The 17,116-nt window shown below is 37.9% G+C and overlaps 1 protein-coding gene across 2 annotated transcripts in view; it reads left to right on the forward strand.

Annotated features, from left to right (window-relative positions):
- Window positions 1–16,531, forward strand: part of LOC129566630 (uncharacterized) — a 33,914-nt gene extending 17,383 nt beyond the window's left edge. Inside the window, exon 2 of one of the 2 annotated variants that reach the window (XM_055442714.1) lies at window positions 14,815–16,525. In XM_055442714.1, coding sequence (XP_055298689.1) covers window positions 14,825–15,865 — 1,041 coding nt within the window. In that variant the 5' untranslated portion in view covers window positions 14,815–14,824 and the 3' untranslated portion in view covers window positions 15,866–16,525. Of the gene's footprint in view, window positions 1–14,814 lie in introns of both variants that reach the window. The other variant, XM_055442715.1, reaches the window with a different exon arrangement.
- The last annotated feature ends 585 nt before the right edge of the window (window positions 16,532–17,116 follow it).

The following is a 17,116-nucleotide window of genomic DNA, read 5'->3' on the forward strand; positions in this document are numbered from 1 at the left end:
GAGAGAGAGAGAGAGAGAGAGAGAGAGAGAGAGAGAGAGAGAGAGCGAGACTGGAAGAAGGCAAAAAAATGCGATTCACACACAAATGAAATCTAAATAGCGGTAGTTTTCAAGTGAAAACTGAACTGCGCACGATGCATGAGCGTTGCGTGTAAATGGATGACGATAAATTGTTGTTGGGAACCAAAGACTGTCGTTTGAGTCGCAACAAGAAAAGATTGGCGCACTTGGTGCTTCAACTCATCACGAACGAAAGAACGCAATGCACGCACTCGCACACGCACACGCACAATCATGAGAAGAAAATATTGGTTCGAAAAATGTCCAATTGCGCCTAATTAAGCCGATATGAAACGACGACGATACCTTTGTATATAGGTTATATTGCTATTCTTCAACCGTGCGTTTATCTGTTGCTTTGTTAATCGAAATCGAATCGAATTTTAAACACGCTCTTTATATCTTTTTTTGTTTACGGTATTCGTTTTTTTTGGTCAGTCCACGATGAGATTTTCCCTTTTATTTTCTTTTCTTCTTTGGAACGTTGTTCAAAAATATTAGTACACTTCTGTTGTAGTCATTTATTTACATACCGATTTCACAATTCCATTTCATTTTTATTGATTTTTAATTTATTCGATTAATGTACAAACACAGCGTTTGGCTTTTCCTTTCAACAGAAGCATCTGAAAACATGTGATTACGGCTTTTTTTCGCCTGTGTCTTGTCCAATCGAATTGGGTGTGCCAATGCACAAAAGCACTATATATAAATCGGTTTGCTAATGAATAGAATTTGATGAAAAGAATTGGCTCGTTCGGAGGAATGTTGAGTGTGACGCCGGCGATTAACGTTGAAATGAAAGAATGAATGTATGTTTAGCCAATTTTAGTCCAAAGCATACCATTAATCCCAAACACGGTGGATCCAACGGAATTCTATTTGTATTCTATCCTCCTGGAGAAATTCACCTCCTACCATCACTGACCTATGAAAAGAAAAATGATTGAAAAAATGCAAAAAAAAATACATTAATTGCCATAACAAACAATTAAAAAAAATCTATCAAATGTTTGATTTCATGGTGAAAACCACCCACGGCGAAACTTTGCGTGAGCTTAGACTGTCTTGCTGAAGAAGCGTTCCGATTAGAAGTACTTGCATCAATTTGTATCGAATATAAAGTTTAGACAAGCGCTTTGCAGCTATAAATTATTTTCCAAAGCATATAAATTCCATTTAATTTATACTTTTTCTAGAAGTCAATAAAAAAGCACATAAAACTACCATAAAATACCGGCCACACGAACGATAAACCCACTTTTTTATAGTCATTTTATATATTTTTCGTTTTTTTCTTCAAAAATTTATAAACTTGTTTCGCTACAAAATCGGTATAGATCCAAAAGTTGAAACAAAATGCCCGTTATCATTGGCATTCAAAGTTTATCACATGTGGTTAATACTATTTACATCTTTGGTGAAATTTCCGCAAATTAGATCTCATTTTCCGAGCAGGACTCCGGTTTTAATTTTGTGTTACAGTAAATTTGGGCAAAAAATTTACAGTTTTCTTGTCGCATATTGTGCACGAAAGAAACCCATTTAATTTACAATTTAATTGACTTTTCATGCGGACTATGTGGATTTGATGAAGTCTAATCATTAACTATGACAAATATTTCTTTTTGTTCCACACAAATGACAAAAATCATAAAGACAAGAAAAAAGAAACGAGAAATGTGATTTATGGAAATTTACAACGTATGAGTTATAGTAAATAGGTAGGCCTTTCGGCGACGATTCAAGTGCTTCTCGAGTAGCGAATGGTCATTTGGAACAAAGCACATGTCATGCTCATGTTAAATAGAACATTATTTCATTTGCATACAAACGCTCGCTGCGTGTGTTGCGTATTCGTCGGGTTAATGCTCTAAATTCTCCATTCTAATTCATGATGAATTGCGCACAGTACGGGAACGTACGTGTGTGCAACGCAGCTCAGAAACAGTAGCGCAGCATTTGTGAATTTCCATTGTACCGGAAATCGTTAGTAAAAGTAAATTCGACCCTTTGGGCTATTTGTGAAGCATCGTGTAATAGAAACATTCTCATTGACTAGTCAGTCGGATTTGAAGCAAAATTCAATCGATCGACAGCTAGAGCTGATGGAATGTGCCAGAGGCGATATTCATTACACAACACAACAGCAACAACAACAAATAAAGTAAATAATTGAAATATAAAAAGAAAAACGAACTCTCAATTAGTTGAGGAATATATCATCTCACTGCTGAATGGTTTTCCATCGTGAAAAAAAGTGGTCTGAGTGTGTGTGCAGTGTGCACATGAGGTCTCGTTCAGCCGCCGCTGCATAATGAATTATTCATAGAGTACATAAAAATTTATTTACCATTCCTAATAAGTGCGGCATTTTATTACAATAATTACTCCATTTTTCATGTTGGTGTTGTTGTTGTTGCTATTGCTTCTGCTGTTGCCGCCTTTTTTTCGGGTAATCTTGGATTTGGAAATAAAGCATTTTTGCGTTCAGTGGACACTGTCCGTAACGATGAGCCAACGTCGTTGATTGCGTTATCTTGATACGGGTGGTAAACATAAATTCATTTACAGCACTCAAAAGCGTATTACTAATTGCCGTATCGCTATCATTTTCATGCACTAAAGAGAGACGAAGTCAATTCACAGATCTATTGCAAAATGATGAAGCCAGAGTTTCAACGAGTTGGGTAGAATTCCACGCCCGGCCAATAGACACATCTTTTCGGCCGAAAGGCATTTGAAGACAAGTAATTCGTCCGTTGGCAAAAACAAATGTAATAAACAAATCATTAGAATCAGGAAGCGCAACGGAAAATGTGCAAAGGAAATGAACGTGCTAAAATTTGATGAATTTCTCTCTACATCCATCGATGAATCGACGGCAGATGCGACGTTGGCATATTGGCAATTAGTTTTATTTAATGAAATTTTTATGTGATTTTCAGCATAATTATTATCATTTCACCGTTTCTCTGATGATTGGGTCTCATTCTCAAGGGCGCGAAATGCTTTTCTCCCGATAATAATGAGTCCAGCTGGTAATATCACTGCACTACAGGTATACAGATATACAGGTATTATGCCAGCCTGGTATATCTGCTTCATAATGACTCATCTAACAGAAACCTGCGAAATATTTCCACCTCAAAACACACTGAGGTAAGCAAAAATTGCGCAAATTATCATACGTTGGCTATAAATTTTATTGTTTGGGAAATTGGTGTGAAATAACTTTGAAATCGAGTTTCATTTCTCCCCTGCATTCTGCAATGCAAACACAATGTTATCTGACAGATCCAAACCTATCTTTTTGGCTACGTGCATTTGCAGCCTTGAGAGCGTTCTCAATATTTCGTTGTCATCGACCAAAGACAATGGAAATGCACTGTCACCGGAGTTGAACTTGAATGTGTGTTCCAAATGAAGACACCGAAAAAATCTAAATAAATCGTGGTTACGGTACCTTCTTTTCCACCGTTTAATTCGTGAAGAGAAGCTGTATGTAAATGTGTGTCTTTTTCTGTAGTTCAGTTTGCGGGCCGCCGATTCGATGCACCTCTAATCGCGACGCAAACAATTTTTCATTTTCTCACATGCATCGTTGCATAATAATCGCGCGCTTAGATTTAAATTATGTGTTAAATCGGTTTGGATGACATTCGAGGAAGTAGAATGTGAAGTCAAGGCAAACGAAATATGCAGTCCGCCACGCCAATACACAATTTTCGTATGATCTGGCAATTACAATCTTGCTCTCTGTGTGTGAATCGGCCGGTGAAATCCCGCAAATTTCTTCGAAGTCAAGAGGAAAACAATTGCTCTCAAATTTGAAATGCTCCATTTCGCTTTTTTCTGTGTGTGCCACGATGCCGTTTGTCGTTTCGTAGAGATTTTTTTTTTGTTTCGTAGAAAGCCCATCGCGATGTCGTGATGCTGAAATTAGTTGTTTTCAACGAACGAAAAAAAAGACTCCAAATCCAAATATTATTAAAATAGAATGGAATTTGCATTGTTGATCGTGTAAACGTTAGGTTTTCTTCCGTTTGTCGGGATTTCCATTGCGGCTATTATGATTGGATTTATGTATCGGCTGCCAAACACGAGTCGATTCACATTCGCAAGCAATTAAAGATCTTGATGTTTCATATACGAACATTTTCGCCTTCGATGCGACACCAAACGCTGTTTTGCGATTCGTTCGACGTTGCCAAGCGCTTTGAAGTAGAATAAGAAGGGAAAAATCATTTTTTTTTTTGCATACGGGAAAACGTAGAAATAAAAGCAATTTAAAGCTAGCTCAGTCGATATGTGCACACTGACAATGACAAAAACAACAACATCAACAACGAAGACGTCGACGACGACGTTTGTTTACATTCAAATTCGAAACAATTTTTATCCCGCAATCATAACAATAATATAAAGAAAAACGGCAATTTCTTGTTGTTCGTTTCGTTTTATTACTGTTTGTTAACTACCATCATGCATAACAAATAGTTCTCTTTGTCCCTCTCTCTCTCTTCGTTTGTCTTTCGCATTCTATGTGGACTCTTCGTCTCGTTCGTTCAACAAAAAAGTTCAATAAAAGCGATCAACCAAGTGCAACAAGCATTCAAACGCCTTGCTTCTGCAACAGCAGTTCGGTGTTCGTTGTAATCTGATTACGATTAGTTAGTGTTGCGGAAAAAATATATGTTGTCATTCATGATTTCATGAACACCTCTCAGTTAATTAGCACGGCGACCGAATGTGCATTACACTTTACACTGATTTGTCTCGCTTTTTTCGATCGTGTGTTTTTTTGTCTCAAGGCGAGAGCGTGAGCGCGGGAGAAAAGTGAGAGAAAGAGAGAGAGAGAGAGAGAAGAACAGATCGAAGATCGAAGTAAACCACAAGTCAGTGTCTCTACCTACACCTTTGGTTGCATTGCACAATGGTCCTTGGTTTGCCTTGTTAGAATATTGTGTAATGGTTTCACCGATACCTGATCTCTCTCACTCGCGGCCGGTCGAAGCATCATAAAAAAATATATATATTCACTTTGACCGAAATCATTCCAAGTAATTGCGAAAGAAAAGCAGCTCTCTGTGGCAAACTCACTCCGTCGTATTGCACTCGGACCGTGCCGAGTGTGATTGCATTGCGCGATAGATGGAATTTATACGTACCTAGCGTTAGCCAGCCAGCTTTGGTATTGGCTTATTAATAAAAAATCATAGTTCTGATTGAAGTTTGTTCCTTTTTTCTGCTGCCTCGACGGTGTCGACGAACGACACACACGCTAGAGAAGTCTTATAGATGGCAAAAATGCGACAATCCACTCAATTCGTCTAGTGAATGTTGTATGCATTTTCTACGTGATGCGCATTTTGCGTTTTTGTTTTCGTTCGTTGTTTGTTTTTCATTTCACTAATTAGCCCTCGATTTGGCGAGATGTGTGCTCAATTTTGTTTTCTCTTCTCTTTTTTTCCGCTTGTAGACCGCCATTTTTGATAACAGATCTCCCTCACATGTTTATTACTTCCTTTGGGAGAGTTTTAATTTGATTTTTCTGCCATTTTATTGTTCTTCTCGGACCATGCGCACATGCACTCACTCACATTTTGACACCATAAAACTAAATACATACCCATGCAGAAATGAACGACGAGTAAATGGTTGATTTTATTATTATTCATTTGGAGTGTGCAGAAGATGCAAAGACTTTTAGGCAAAACGTGATATGTGATAAGGAAATGCAGACCATGTTCTCACATTCCACAAATTACGCATGAGCAAAAATTGTGCATTGAATTGAGAGCTGGAAGAGGAATAATGAAATAGTGAGACGAACGAACGTGAAGCAATGAATGTTTCATACGGATGGATGAACTGACAATAAATATGTTTTCGCTTGTGCTATAAGCATTATTAATTTACGATAGGTAACGGGACCCTATCAAGATGCTTTCCCTCTGATTTTGCTGACAAGACAGAGAACACGCAGCGCACGCTCTCCTCACCTTAGCACATATATTTCCAATTAATGTCTCGCGCTTATCAACTGTGATTTTGTCGGCGCGAAACGACAGCCAAGACCCAAATATGGCCAATCCGCGCGTCAATGTCATCGCAACGAACGTGATCGCCGACTGATCAAAGTATGGATTCGTTGTTTCGTTGTCTTCTTTTTTTTCCTTTTGCGCGCGCACCATAAAGCTGAGTAAAGCACATGGTGTGAGTGTTGGCACAGGAAGCCATTTGAATTACCCTTTTGAACTATTTGAATGCACAATCAATCCATTCAACATGGTTTCCCATTTTTTTATCGAATTTTTTTTTTTGAGAAATTCTGGAAATTCGACGGATTCTCAATAATCCGATGTTATTAAATGTAGAAGAATTTACTTTTAAGCAATCTTTGGCGGTTTTTAATCGAAATTTCAGCATAAGCAGTGAAATTCAAATGAAAAGTAAGAGCACGGAATCAAAAGAACGGCCTTTGTTCTAGCGAAAGTAATGGTACCGAACAAAGCGCAGTGAATACAATCGCAAGTTGTGTGGAAAAAATCTAATTGATTTTTTTGCACGGTGAAAAAATCCGCCAAACCACGTCAGCTGGTTTCGTTGTACTTCTAGCTTCCCCATCTGAATGGACACTAGCTCGCGACCGATACCACACGGCTTTATTGTGGGCAATGAAAAGCATCATTGATTACAACCGTCTGATATTCGTTGTGAATTATGATCGTCATTAAGTTAAATTGGCTTCAAACACGGTTTCCTTTTGATTTTCGTTTGCCATTGAATTCGAGTTGTCTGTCTGCCTGTGTGCGTGGCCGCAGACTAGCGACCGCGCTTTGTGTGTACAAAGATTAAATGAAACTAAAATTGAACGAAATGAAGCGAAAGGAAGAGAAGACGACTGGCGAGTGTAGCAAGTTCGTTCGATCACGATATATTCAATTCGGCGTCATATCAGACGGACAACCTGAAAACCGTTTATAATATTGCAAATGGATTTGCACTTGATGCATCGAAGGAAATAAATCTGAAAGGGTACTGAGTTCACACACATGCTGAAATCCGATGCAAACGGTTCTGTGTGTCGCATTTCGCAAGCGAATCCGTAATATGAAACAGACCTGGTGTGTGTGTGTTGCATTTGTTATTGATTTGATTTGTGCAGTGGGCAATAGTATGTATACGTTATGAAATATTCTTTTGGCATTGCATCGAACAACAAACATTTAAATGCCTAAATATGGACGTAGGAAGTCTTATGGAAAAGAGATCTATTGACAGATCGCATTTGTTGCAGCGCTCGAGCATACATTCCAAGGCGCATACAAACGATTAGATATATGATCGGTGTAAAAAAAACGCTGCACAAGTGATTGCCGCTAGATTCCACTTCCTGGTCGCTGTCATTCGCCTCGAGTAACGTTTTCGCTTGTTCGCTGTTCTCTCATCGCGTTGTTGCTGTTGCTGTTTTTGTCAGTCAGTCACTTGACCATTTCAAATCGGAATCGATTGGTTTTTGTGAGAAAATTTTGCGGCGATTGGCAAGCAAAACGAATGTCTAAGATCCGTCTAATGGCACGTGTACCAAGATAAAGATAAATCTAATTCTGTCTTTAAGAGATTTAATCACCGATCAGAGCAAATAAGATTTAATGATTCTATCAATTATGGCTTGACTTTCGCGAGAGGATCGCACACTCCTGCAAATTTCAATTTGACATTGATAAAAAGCCAACCGAAGATTCGTTCAAAAAGTGTTACATTACCATTAACGAAACAATTAGCGAATTAGGTGAAACGAAAGATTGGATCTCAGCACTGATTCGGAACATCGGTCGAAATCCGGCGACTGTTTGAAGTTATGACGAAGGCACAATTGATCATAATAATCAGCCAACAAAAGATTGCGCTGACCATCAATCGGATAAGTCGTAAAAAAATGCCCATTGCAAAGCCAATCCCTATCCAATCCAATTCCGAATTGAGAAATTATCATGGTGATGTTAACACTTTAGCACGCATTTCGCGCGAATGATTTCGGTTGTTTTCCGATTCTCTCTCTCTCTCTCTCTGATGATATGTAATTATCGGCTCAAACACATAATAAGTTCAAATTATTCGTTACGTTTTCCATTTCACATTCGTTCGGGTCGATAGAAGACAAAAAAAAGAACCGAAATAATAAATATCGACTGGATTGGTATGCAGAGTAGACGATTTTTTGCTGTTGTTGTTCTTGTTATTGTTTGTACATTTTTAGCCCACGGGTCAACGATACCATGTGCCAATATGAAAAGAGAGAGAAAGAAAAGAAGAGAAAAAAAAACAGGAAAACAAAGAACCACATATCGTAAACAATTAGTGTGTCATTCAACGGTGCTTTTGTTTGACGTTGATTTGCCAAATCATGTTTGATCTAATTTTTATCGCATTTTATGCGCTGAACACGAGAACGAAACTAAACAAACATGCAACACATCTTCAGATTCAGCAAAAACAGATCCGTAATTTGGCCTCGAGTCACACTTTTACCTTTGATTTGGTTTCGTACCAATAATAATTAATCGAATGTTAGTTTTCGCGCGCGATCGCAGCTCTCCATTTCTTTCTCTTTGACCCATTCTCCAATTGAAAAATAGATCTTTCGTTGGCTGAAAACATGTTTCATCGAAATCTCACCCGAAATGAAGCAATTTTCCGTGATCACACTCAATTACAATTCACCAATCACACTTCATCAACACGGTCCGATTCTCGCCACATACACAAACAAACAGCCGATTCATTCATAAGATTTTCTTGGAAAATCTCCTCCGATTCCAAAAGTGAGAAAATGAAATTTATAGCGGTTGTGCACGTATCGCCGTGAGACATTTAACATTTATTCTTCTCGTTGAGAACATAAACCATTCGGAGGAAGTGGGCTATTTTGTTGAACGAATTTGTAAAGTGTCTGCTCGGCATATTCTGAGTTAACACCTAAAATTGTTTCTGAACAACAACACAAATCATTCTAAAGAAAATAGGTCTTTGGTCGCGGCGCAACCATCACCATTAACACCAGACAAATATTGTAAAATTCATTTCGGCTTGAAGGAAAAGTATTGATCGAAAAAAAGTGGCGTCGATTTTTGTTGCCATCCAATCGGATCGAATTGGATGATTGGAATTGGATTGAAAATCGTTAAAGAAATTATTTCTAACGGAAAATGCAACGCCATAAAATATTAACCAGTTGAATTCTACCAAACGAAAACTTCGGCTACCGAACACATCACAGGCAGCAGAAAAACAAACGTATTTCATTTGATGTTTTGTTTTGGTGTGCACCAGCAGTTAACGTCTTTCTTGAATTGGAATTTTTAACGAGATCCACATTATGACGTGTAATTTCCGATTTCATACCGATTGCAGTGCAAACATCGAAGCAAACCACCTAATCGGACAGCTGTGATCTACTGTTAGCGGGCAGATAGATGAAGAAATACACACGGCTTCATTTGCTCAGGGAGCATCGCGCGCGCGTTCAAAACGAAAAAGAAAAAAAATAATTGAGTGTAAATTGAATAAAGTGTAAATATAGTTTATGTGTTTGTTGGTAAATGCACGATGCACACCAGGTTGCCTGCCTGCCTTCTTGATAAAGACATTTCGTTTTTGCTTTCGCGAGACAAATTCTTGTGCACATTCCGTGAATCGTTGGTTTCGTTTCATCTTCATATTAATTTGTTTCACTTGGAATTCAAACGGTGTGAGGCACTTTTCTCCGTGTTCAATTTATTTTTTTTTCTGTTTCGGCTTCGTTGTCGTCGTCGTTGTCCGAAGCCGCTCAGCTCCGGTGTTTGCATTTAATTTCTTGCTTCCTAAATTACTAATGCTGACCTAGGAAATTTATTGGTTCGCTTTATGTCTTCTACATGCCATACAATTTGCACTCTCGCGCATCTAAAAAAATGTAAATAAATAAATGGCGCCATAACGTAATTTGTACTTGTGCGCGCGCTCGGGCTTGCGTTCGCCTCAGCTCATCATCCTCATCGCCGGCTGAGATGAAGAATGAATGTACGAGTGAGACGGCGCTTGGTGGCAACGAATCATGCAATTTATGTGCAATTTGTTCAATGTGCGATGCAATGTTTTAGGTGCTAACACGCATGCGGCATGCGTTGTTTTTCCTGCATTACAAAACGGTTGAACTTCGATGTTTGCATTTGAGGCATCAGCATCAGCATCAACAGCAGCACCAAACCGATCTGCCAATGCCAGTGGCCGGCGCACAACGCAAAAGATAAATCGCAATCATGTTAATAATTTTCATCGGTTGTCTTCAAGATTATCTTGACTCGTTTTTCATGACATTTATCTACTTCAGCCCGTACGTATACGGAGCCCCATCTCAATGTGCGCGCGTGTCCTCTCTCTTGCAAGTGAGCGCAATTCGATGCGTAGATTTATATATGCCTGCGCTGTTCTAGCATACACATAAAAATTGCTGATACCAGAACAATGATTAGTTGTCGCTTGCTGGTTCTCTCGCCACGACACACACACACACACACCACACCATATCTGATGTGATCATTTCGCGGTGCAAATAAATGATTTTCTTCAATTGGAAATTTTAATTTGAAATTGTTTTGATGCATTTGTTGCTGTCAAGTGGTTTGCTCGCGTTTTCTGTAGCCAACGATCATGATGGCGACGACGACAACAGCACAAAAAACACATGCTCCAGCCACATAAAACATTAAATAATAATCTAAATGAGACATCAGCTATTGATCCATTAATCAAATTTTGCACGTTCCTTTGCCGTCGCACTCGTCGCAGCTTTTTTTTTCTAATGTACCGGTATTTTAGCGGCACGAACAGAAAACACACTAATTACGGCACATTTGAGCGCTGCTACAAATGATGTTCGCTCGTAATTTTCATATGTATATGCATTTGGATTTATTTAGTCGCATTAACTACATCGCAAACATCTATCGAAATCACCCATAAATTCTGGTCTGTGTGACTTAATAAAGGTATGGAAATGGCAACTTCCGTTGCGCAAAATAAATGCGATCTTCGGTGCACCGTTTTAATATGCGGCTGTCGTGACGAAAACACTGATCTAAATTGAGAAATTTGCATTATGTGCGCCAGTATGTAAATGAATAATAAAAAATCTATCTATATAGTGAAAAATGATAAGCCTTTTTGCAGCAGCCTTGGCTTCTATATAGCCTTGCAAAGGAATAATAATTTTTATGAGCAATAACAATATTTTATTCATCTCATTTGAAGCGAACATAAATAAAGTCGACCAGTTGCGAGACGGAGAAGAAAACAACAAATGAGATAAAAAGCCAAGTCAATCGAAAGGGAAAACCGTCAGCCTTAGGTCTGGTGGCATCATTTTCATGTTTTATTTGATGACTTGATGATGGCACCAGTGGGTTTTGTGACAGTTCGCCGCTGAATATTTGCATAAATTTCACGTAAAATCTTCCTTTTTCCACCTGACTAATCGAACTAACTGGTTTGCACACACACACATAGTGTTGCAGCAGCAACCAATTTTTGCGATGCAGACATTGACAGATGCAGTCAGTATACGGTTGAAATCGCATCGGGAACTTCAACTATTTCGGTTTGTCATTTTAATTGAATTATTGTCATCGCTCTTAAGCATATTTGCATTGCAATGCGGCCGGAGAAAAAATCCGTTTTTCACATGTGCACTTCCAGTTCAACACTTTAGTTGTCAAATTAATGTAGAATGGAATGATTACTTACATAATCGTTTGTGACAGTGACAAGGCGCACTGTACTCAATATCATTGTCTCTCTCTTTCTCTCCATGCGAATGTACACAGACATTACGAATTCTGAATTCAGAGCGAACGTAAATTTATTCGTTCATTGCATATACGCCGGCAGTGCAATCGTATAATTCATTCCATTTTGACATGCGGTAAACAGAAGAGAAAAAAGAAACAGACTCTTTCATATGAAACGACCGACCCACTCTTTTCGCCGATCCAAAGACCGTTGCTCGGCCAAAACCCATTGAGCTGCTACATTTCGCTCATTCTGCACACGCGCAAGCGAACTCTATTTATTCCGTGTGGCAAACCACTTAAGCACATGTTGAAAACATTTAAGCCATTCATCAAACGACACTCGGACGGAAAAGCGAGAGAGAGAGAGAGAGAGAGAGAGAGAGATATGAATGTCCGAGAATGAAAACGCAACTTCTATTCACAACACATATAAGTGAAACAAAAATAAAAAATTTATTGAAATGAAACAACAAAATCGAATTTTTTCAAAGTGTAACATCGGTATGTTGTTACACTTACTACATACTGATGTTACACTTTAAAAAAATCTTTTTTGTTGTTACACTTTGAAAAAATTCGATTGTGTTGTTTCATTTCAATAAATTTTTTATTTTTGTTTCACTTATATGTGTTGTGAATAGAAGTTGCGTTTTCATTCTCGGACATTCATATAGTGTGTGTCCTAAACAAATTGAAATCGCGTAAATACGAAAAATTCTCGTTGATTTTATTACTTGTGTTTATGTCCATAATTTGATTAAATTTTTCCTTTGCTTATTAGGGAATAAATTTGTATCGCCATCGAACACCGCTGCCGATGCGATTAACGAATGGCCATAACCGCAGCACAAACGAATGCGAAACAAATTGAGAGAAATGAAAGAATACATATACACACGGCAAAGTAAAAAACACATGATGATACTGCGCACTCGCGCTTGCGCGTACATAGAACGCAATTAAGACCAAAAAGGAAGGCAAAGCATGTGAAAAAGAAAAGAACAAACCAAAACATGCATGAAATGAACAGAGTAAAGAAGAAGAAGAAGAGCGGAGAGTAGAGATGATGACGATCAAAGTAAAATTGATAGAAATAAAAGCAACGTATAAAGGTTGCTAACCCGATTTTGTGGCTATTATTAGATCGCATTCGCGCAGATGGGCTGTTGTGTAAATGCGCATGTTTGTGTGTGCGTCGAGTGTGTGTCCTTTCAAGGCCGGTTGTTATTATCGGATAACTAACACATTTCGATTGCAATCTGCATTTCATTTGATTCGTGTGCCTGTTTCGCATGCGTTCAAGATTTACACTGATGATATGCATCAACTTGCACAAGCACATGTCTACATTTCGCGCACGCATGCCGAACGCGCGCATGTCTTTATTGTGGTATTTGGCATTGGCACTCGATCAATGCATTATATATTGATTCGACACAGAGATTTCCTTTCATTGTTCTTATCCCGTGAAGATTTTTGTTTCTTTTTTTTCTCATTTTTTTCTTCTTGATTATAAACATTTTATCGCATTTCAACGTGCATCACATCAACTCCTTCCTTTCGATAGCTCACATTAGTTCACGCAGGAAGGAAGAAAGAAAAACACACGACCACGCCATAATTTTAGTGATTGTTCTTTTATTGATTTGGCTGTGCTCCGATTTCATTCCACAGCGATTAACCTGTAAGAATAATTATTGAGGCGCTTATCTCCACAACCCCTGCACCACACTAACAAAACAAAGTAAAACACGAATTTGCGATGAGCGCATTCAGTGAAGTTCATTTCAATTCTTTACGTCGTTAGACGCACTCATGAACGCGACAAATTGAACGCATCAACAATGTTCCGTAATGAAAGAAACATTTTTTATTTATAAAAATAATGTTTATCGCGTGCTACGCTCTCACAAAAATCAATTTTGCACATTCGTGACATTTTTATTTTTTTTGTCTACTTTATTAACAAATATAAAAAAGATTCAATAATACATTGAACGATCTGTGTCACAACTTTTGACACTTGTCTCGTAGCGCTAGAAGTGAGCTGTCAGACGCTTAGATGCAGGACCTTCGCTTATCTCCTCAGCTGCAATAAGCTAATTTATTAATCATGGACTTATTGATCTTGGTCGATGCTGTGTCCGTTCGTACAGCACAATTGAATCATGATTTCATCCCGATAATTCGCATTGATACATTAATTCATTCCATGCATATACCATGCATTTAAATACCCAATTACGGTTATTGCTCAACTCAATAAATAGCCACATTTGACTCTTTAATTCTATTTAAAATGAAATTACCTCACTAGAGAAGCAGAGAGAATGAGATGAAGAGAAAGAAAAAGAGGGAGACGAGGAGAGAAAGAGATGAAGCTTCAATTTTTTACGATCAAACTGCTTCACATGATTTATCGTTTTATAGCATTTGCAGTGATCAATAGCCATTTATTGTCCTGCTTATAAAACGATGGCAAATAGAAGCCTCTTGTTCGCTATTGCAACCTCACATCTTCAGTTTCAATGAAATCCAATAGCAATGGACCATTCAAATGTCGTATAACGTGTGAACACCTTTGAACCGCAGATGAGTATTCAAATATAAACAAAATCTGAAAAAAAATAAACTCCAATTACTTGCGATAGCATTGGTCTTTGATTTCAATCGCTGAAAAATGAACTCAACCATTTTTTTCGTATTGAAAAATTGATTTTACCGATGAAATCTTCTTGGGTTTAATACGATTTTATGAAGATTCACTTTGAAAAGAAAAAACTGTTTTTTTTTTCTATTTTTTATATCAAAGACTCCTTTTTTGGTTTCTTCTCTTTTTTCCCCTTTTAGCATTTCATTTAGACAATTTTCAGGTATCATTTCCCGTTTTTTCATTGAGATTTTTTGTTCTTTTCAGCAAAACAAAAATGTTCGACATGAGCCGGATAATCGTGATGCTGTGCACCGTTTCAGCAATCATGTGTGCATCGTTGCCATCGGAGAGTCTGACTGCATCGATAGACGAAGTTCAGAAGAAGTTTTCAACCGTAACAGCTGACAAGCGAATCATCAATAGCAGCGGTCGAAAGCCTGACATAAGTGAAAATCACATTAGCGAATCAAAAGATGATGATAAACCGATGAAAGCGACAACAACAACTAAAATGGCGAATGATTTCGAATCGAAGGCAAGGGAAAAGAATCGAAACGATAAAATGTTAGATTACTATCGATACTTTGCACCTACACCGTACTCAATGCCATACGTACCATATTACAATCCGTACTATCAACAGCCGTACATGTCGGCATTTTATTCACCTTACTATTCGGGCTCGATGCTAGATCCGTCCATGCAAAATGGCGAGGAGTATGATGAAGAATATGCCGATTCAACAAATGATGTGGATGGTATGGATGGTGTGGATAGTGATGATGGATCAAGAGCAAACAAGCGTCGACCAGGTACATCGAAAAATTCGCCCATTTTTTATATTCGATTGCCACCAACTCCATATATGTTTGTACCAGGGATGGGTTATATTTCTCAACCACCAACCATCCAACCGCTTACACCTCAATACCCAATCAATCCTTTCATTAATTTGCCCATCACTTATCTTAGCAATGCTAAGCCAACTGGAGTATTCCCATGGAATCAACAACCGACGACCAACTTTGGCTCACCACAATTTCCATCGTACTTGCCACAACGGCCACAGAAACCATATCGACCAAAACCACAAGTCGGTGCGACACCTGGTCCGGACTCGAAAATCACACACTTAGGCTCTTATCTGTTCAATGGTCGCCCGGAAAATATCTATCTTATGCCACCATATCATAATCCATACGCATCACCATATCACTATCAACCAAATCCATACCCAGGCGCACCGATTCCACCAACACCATACAATCCCTACACGCCTCTCTATGCACCACCAGCTTTGCCTCAATACTATTGAACAAACAGGTTATTTTTGGCTGGTCATTTGAAACACATATCCGATCATCTCTTCATTGAAACTAGTGCATTTTTTTCAGGATGCTCTCCGAAACGAGATATATTTATTTACATACTTAGCATTTACCAGATGCAAATTAGACTTGACGTTTCTTTTGTATTTAAACTTAGTGTAACTTGTGATTGCAACTACTTACTTGAGCAATTATCGAGCCGCAATTTTAGTAGACAAACAGAAAGAAATACACACATTCATTAGAAGTTTAAGAGCTTACCGAATTTTATTAGAACAAACAAACAAGATGAGATTGTTGCGGAATTGGAATAACACAGAGAATAATATCGTAACACATTTGTTAGTCATCGAAAGTTGTGGGATGAATAATAAGAAGAAATTTAACTATGAAGAATATGCTATAATATTTATGCGATTAAATGTAGATAGCTATTGGATTCCCCACTTAGACTCATGTAATAATAAGCTAGTTTTTCTTTCTTTCATTCATTCATTCATTCTTTCTTTCTTACGTAATTAGGATCCATAAAAGCATTGACATTACATATTTATCTCTCATTACGTACATTTAAATTATTCTAAGAATAACGTCAACGCTTTTACTATGAATAAATACGTTATTTCTGTTTCTATGATGGAAGAAAAAGCACACAACCAGTGAATTTCATTTCAATGATCACCACAGTTGTTTTCCAGTTTGAACGAGTTTTCGAAAGGTAACACTACATACCTAATCATTGTTTATGATGATAGCCCAGTGCACTAAGCCCATGTTAAGCACTTAATCCTGATTTTAATCGTTTGGAAAAAAAACACTCTTATATGATGACATCATGTTACTTTATTTAGTACTGTATTTCAAACAGACCGATAAGTAAAATTGCCTTGCTTCGTTTTATTTCATGGTTGGCGCTGATACTCTATACTGTGTAAATCAACAATCACGAGCTCTGTTTCATATCACATTTATGGCACACAATTTTGCGCAGATATTTCGATTAGAAATTTAAATTTCAGCAATATGTTGTATCATATGTGTCAAATTTAGTCCAGATGTTTGCTTTTATTGTTTTTTCTTAGCAAAATTACGTACCGTATTGGAAAAATACTCGGATTATATTCTACTTATAACGAATATAAACCAGTTTTTACCTGGTGTTTACAATAATACACCTATTGAATATTTTCTACTTTGATTCGAAAGCTGTTACTTTTATTGACCATTTAGCAAGCAGC

This window comes from Sitodiplosis mosellana, unplaced genomic scaffold, assembly GCF_009176505.1.
Source record: "Sitodiplosis mosellana isolate CC-2019 unplaced genomic scaffold, AAFC_SMos_1.0 Smas_scaffold_4, whole genome shotgun sequence".
NCBI lineage: Eukaryota > Metazoa > Arthropoda > Insecta > Diptera > Cecidomyiidae > Sitodiplosis > Sitodiplosis mosellana.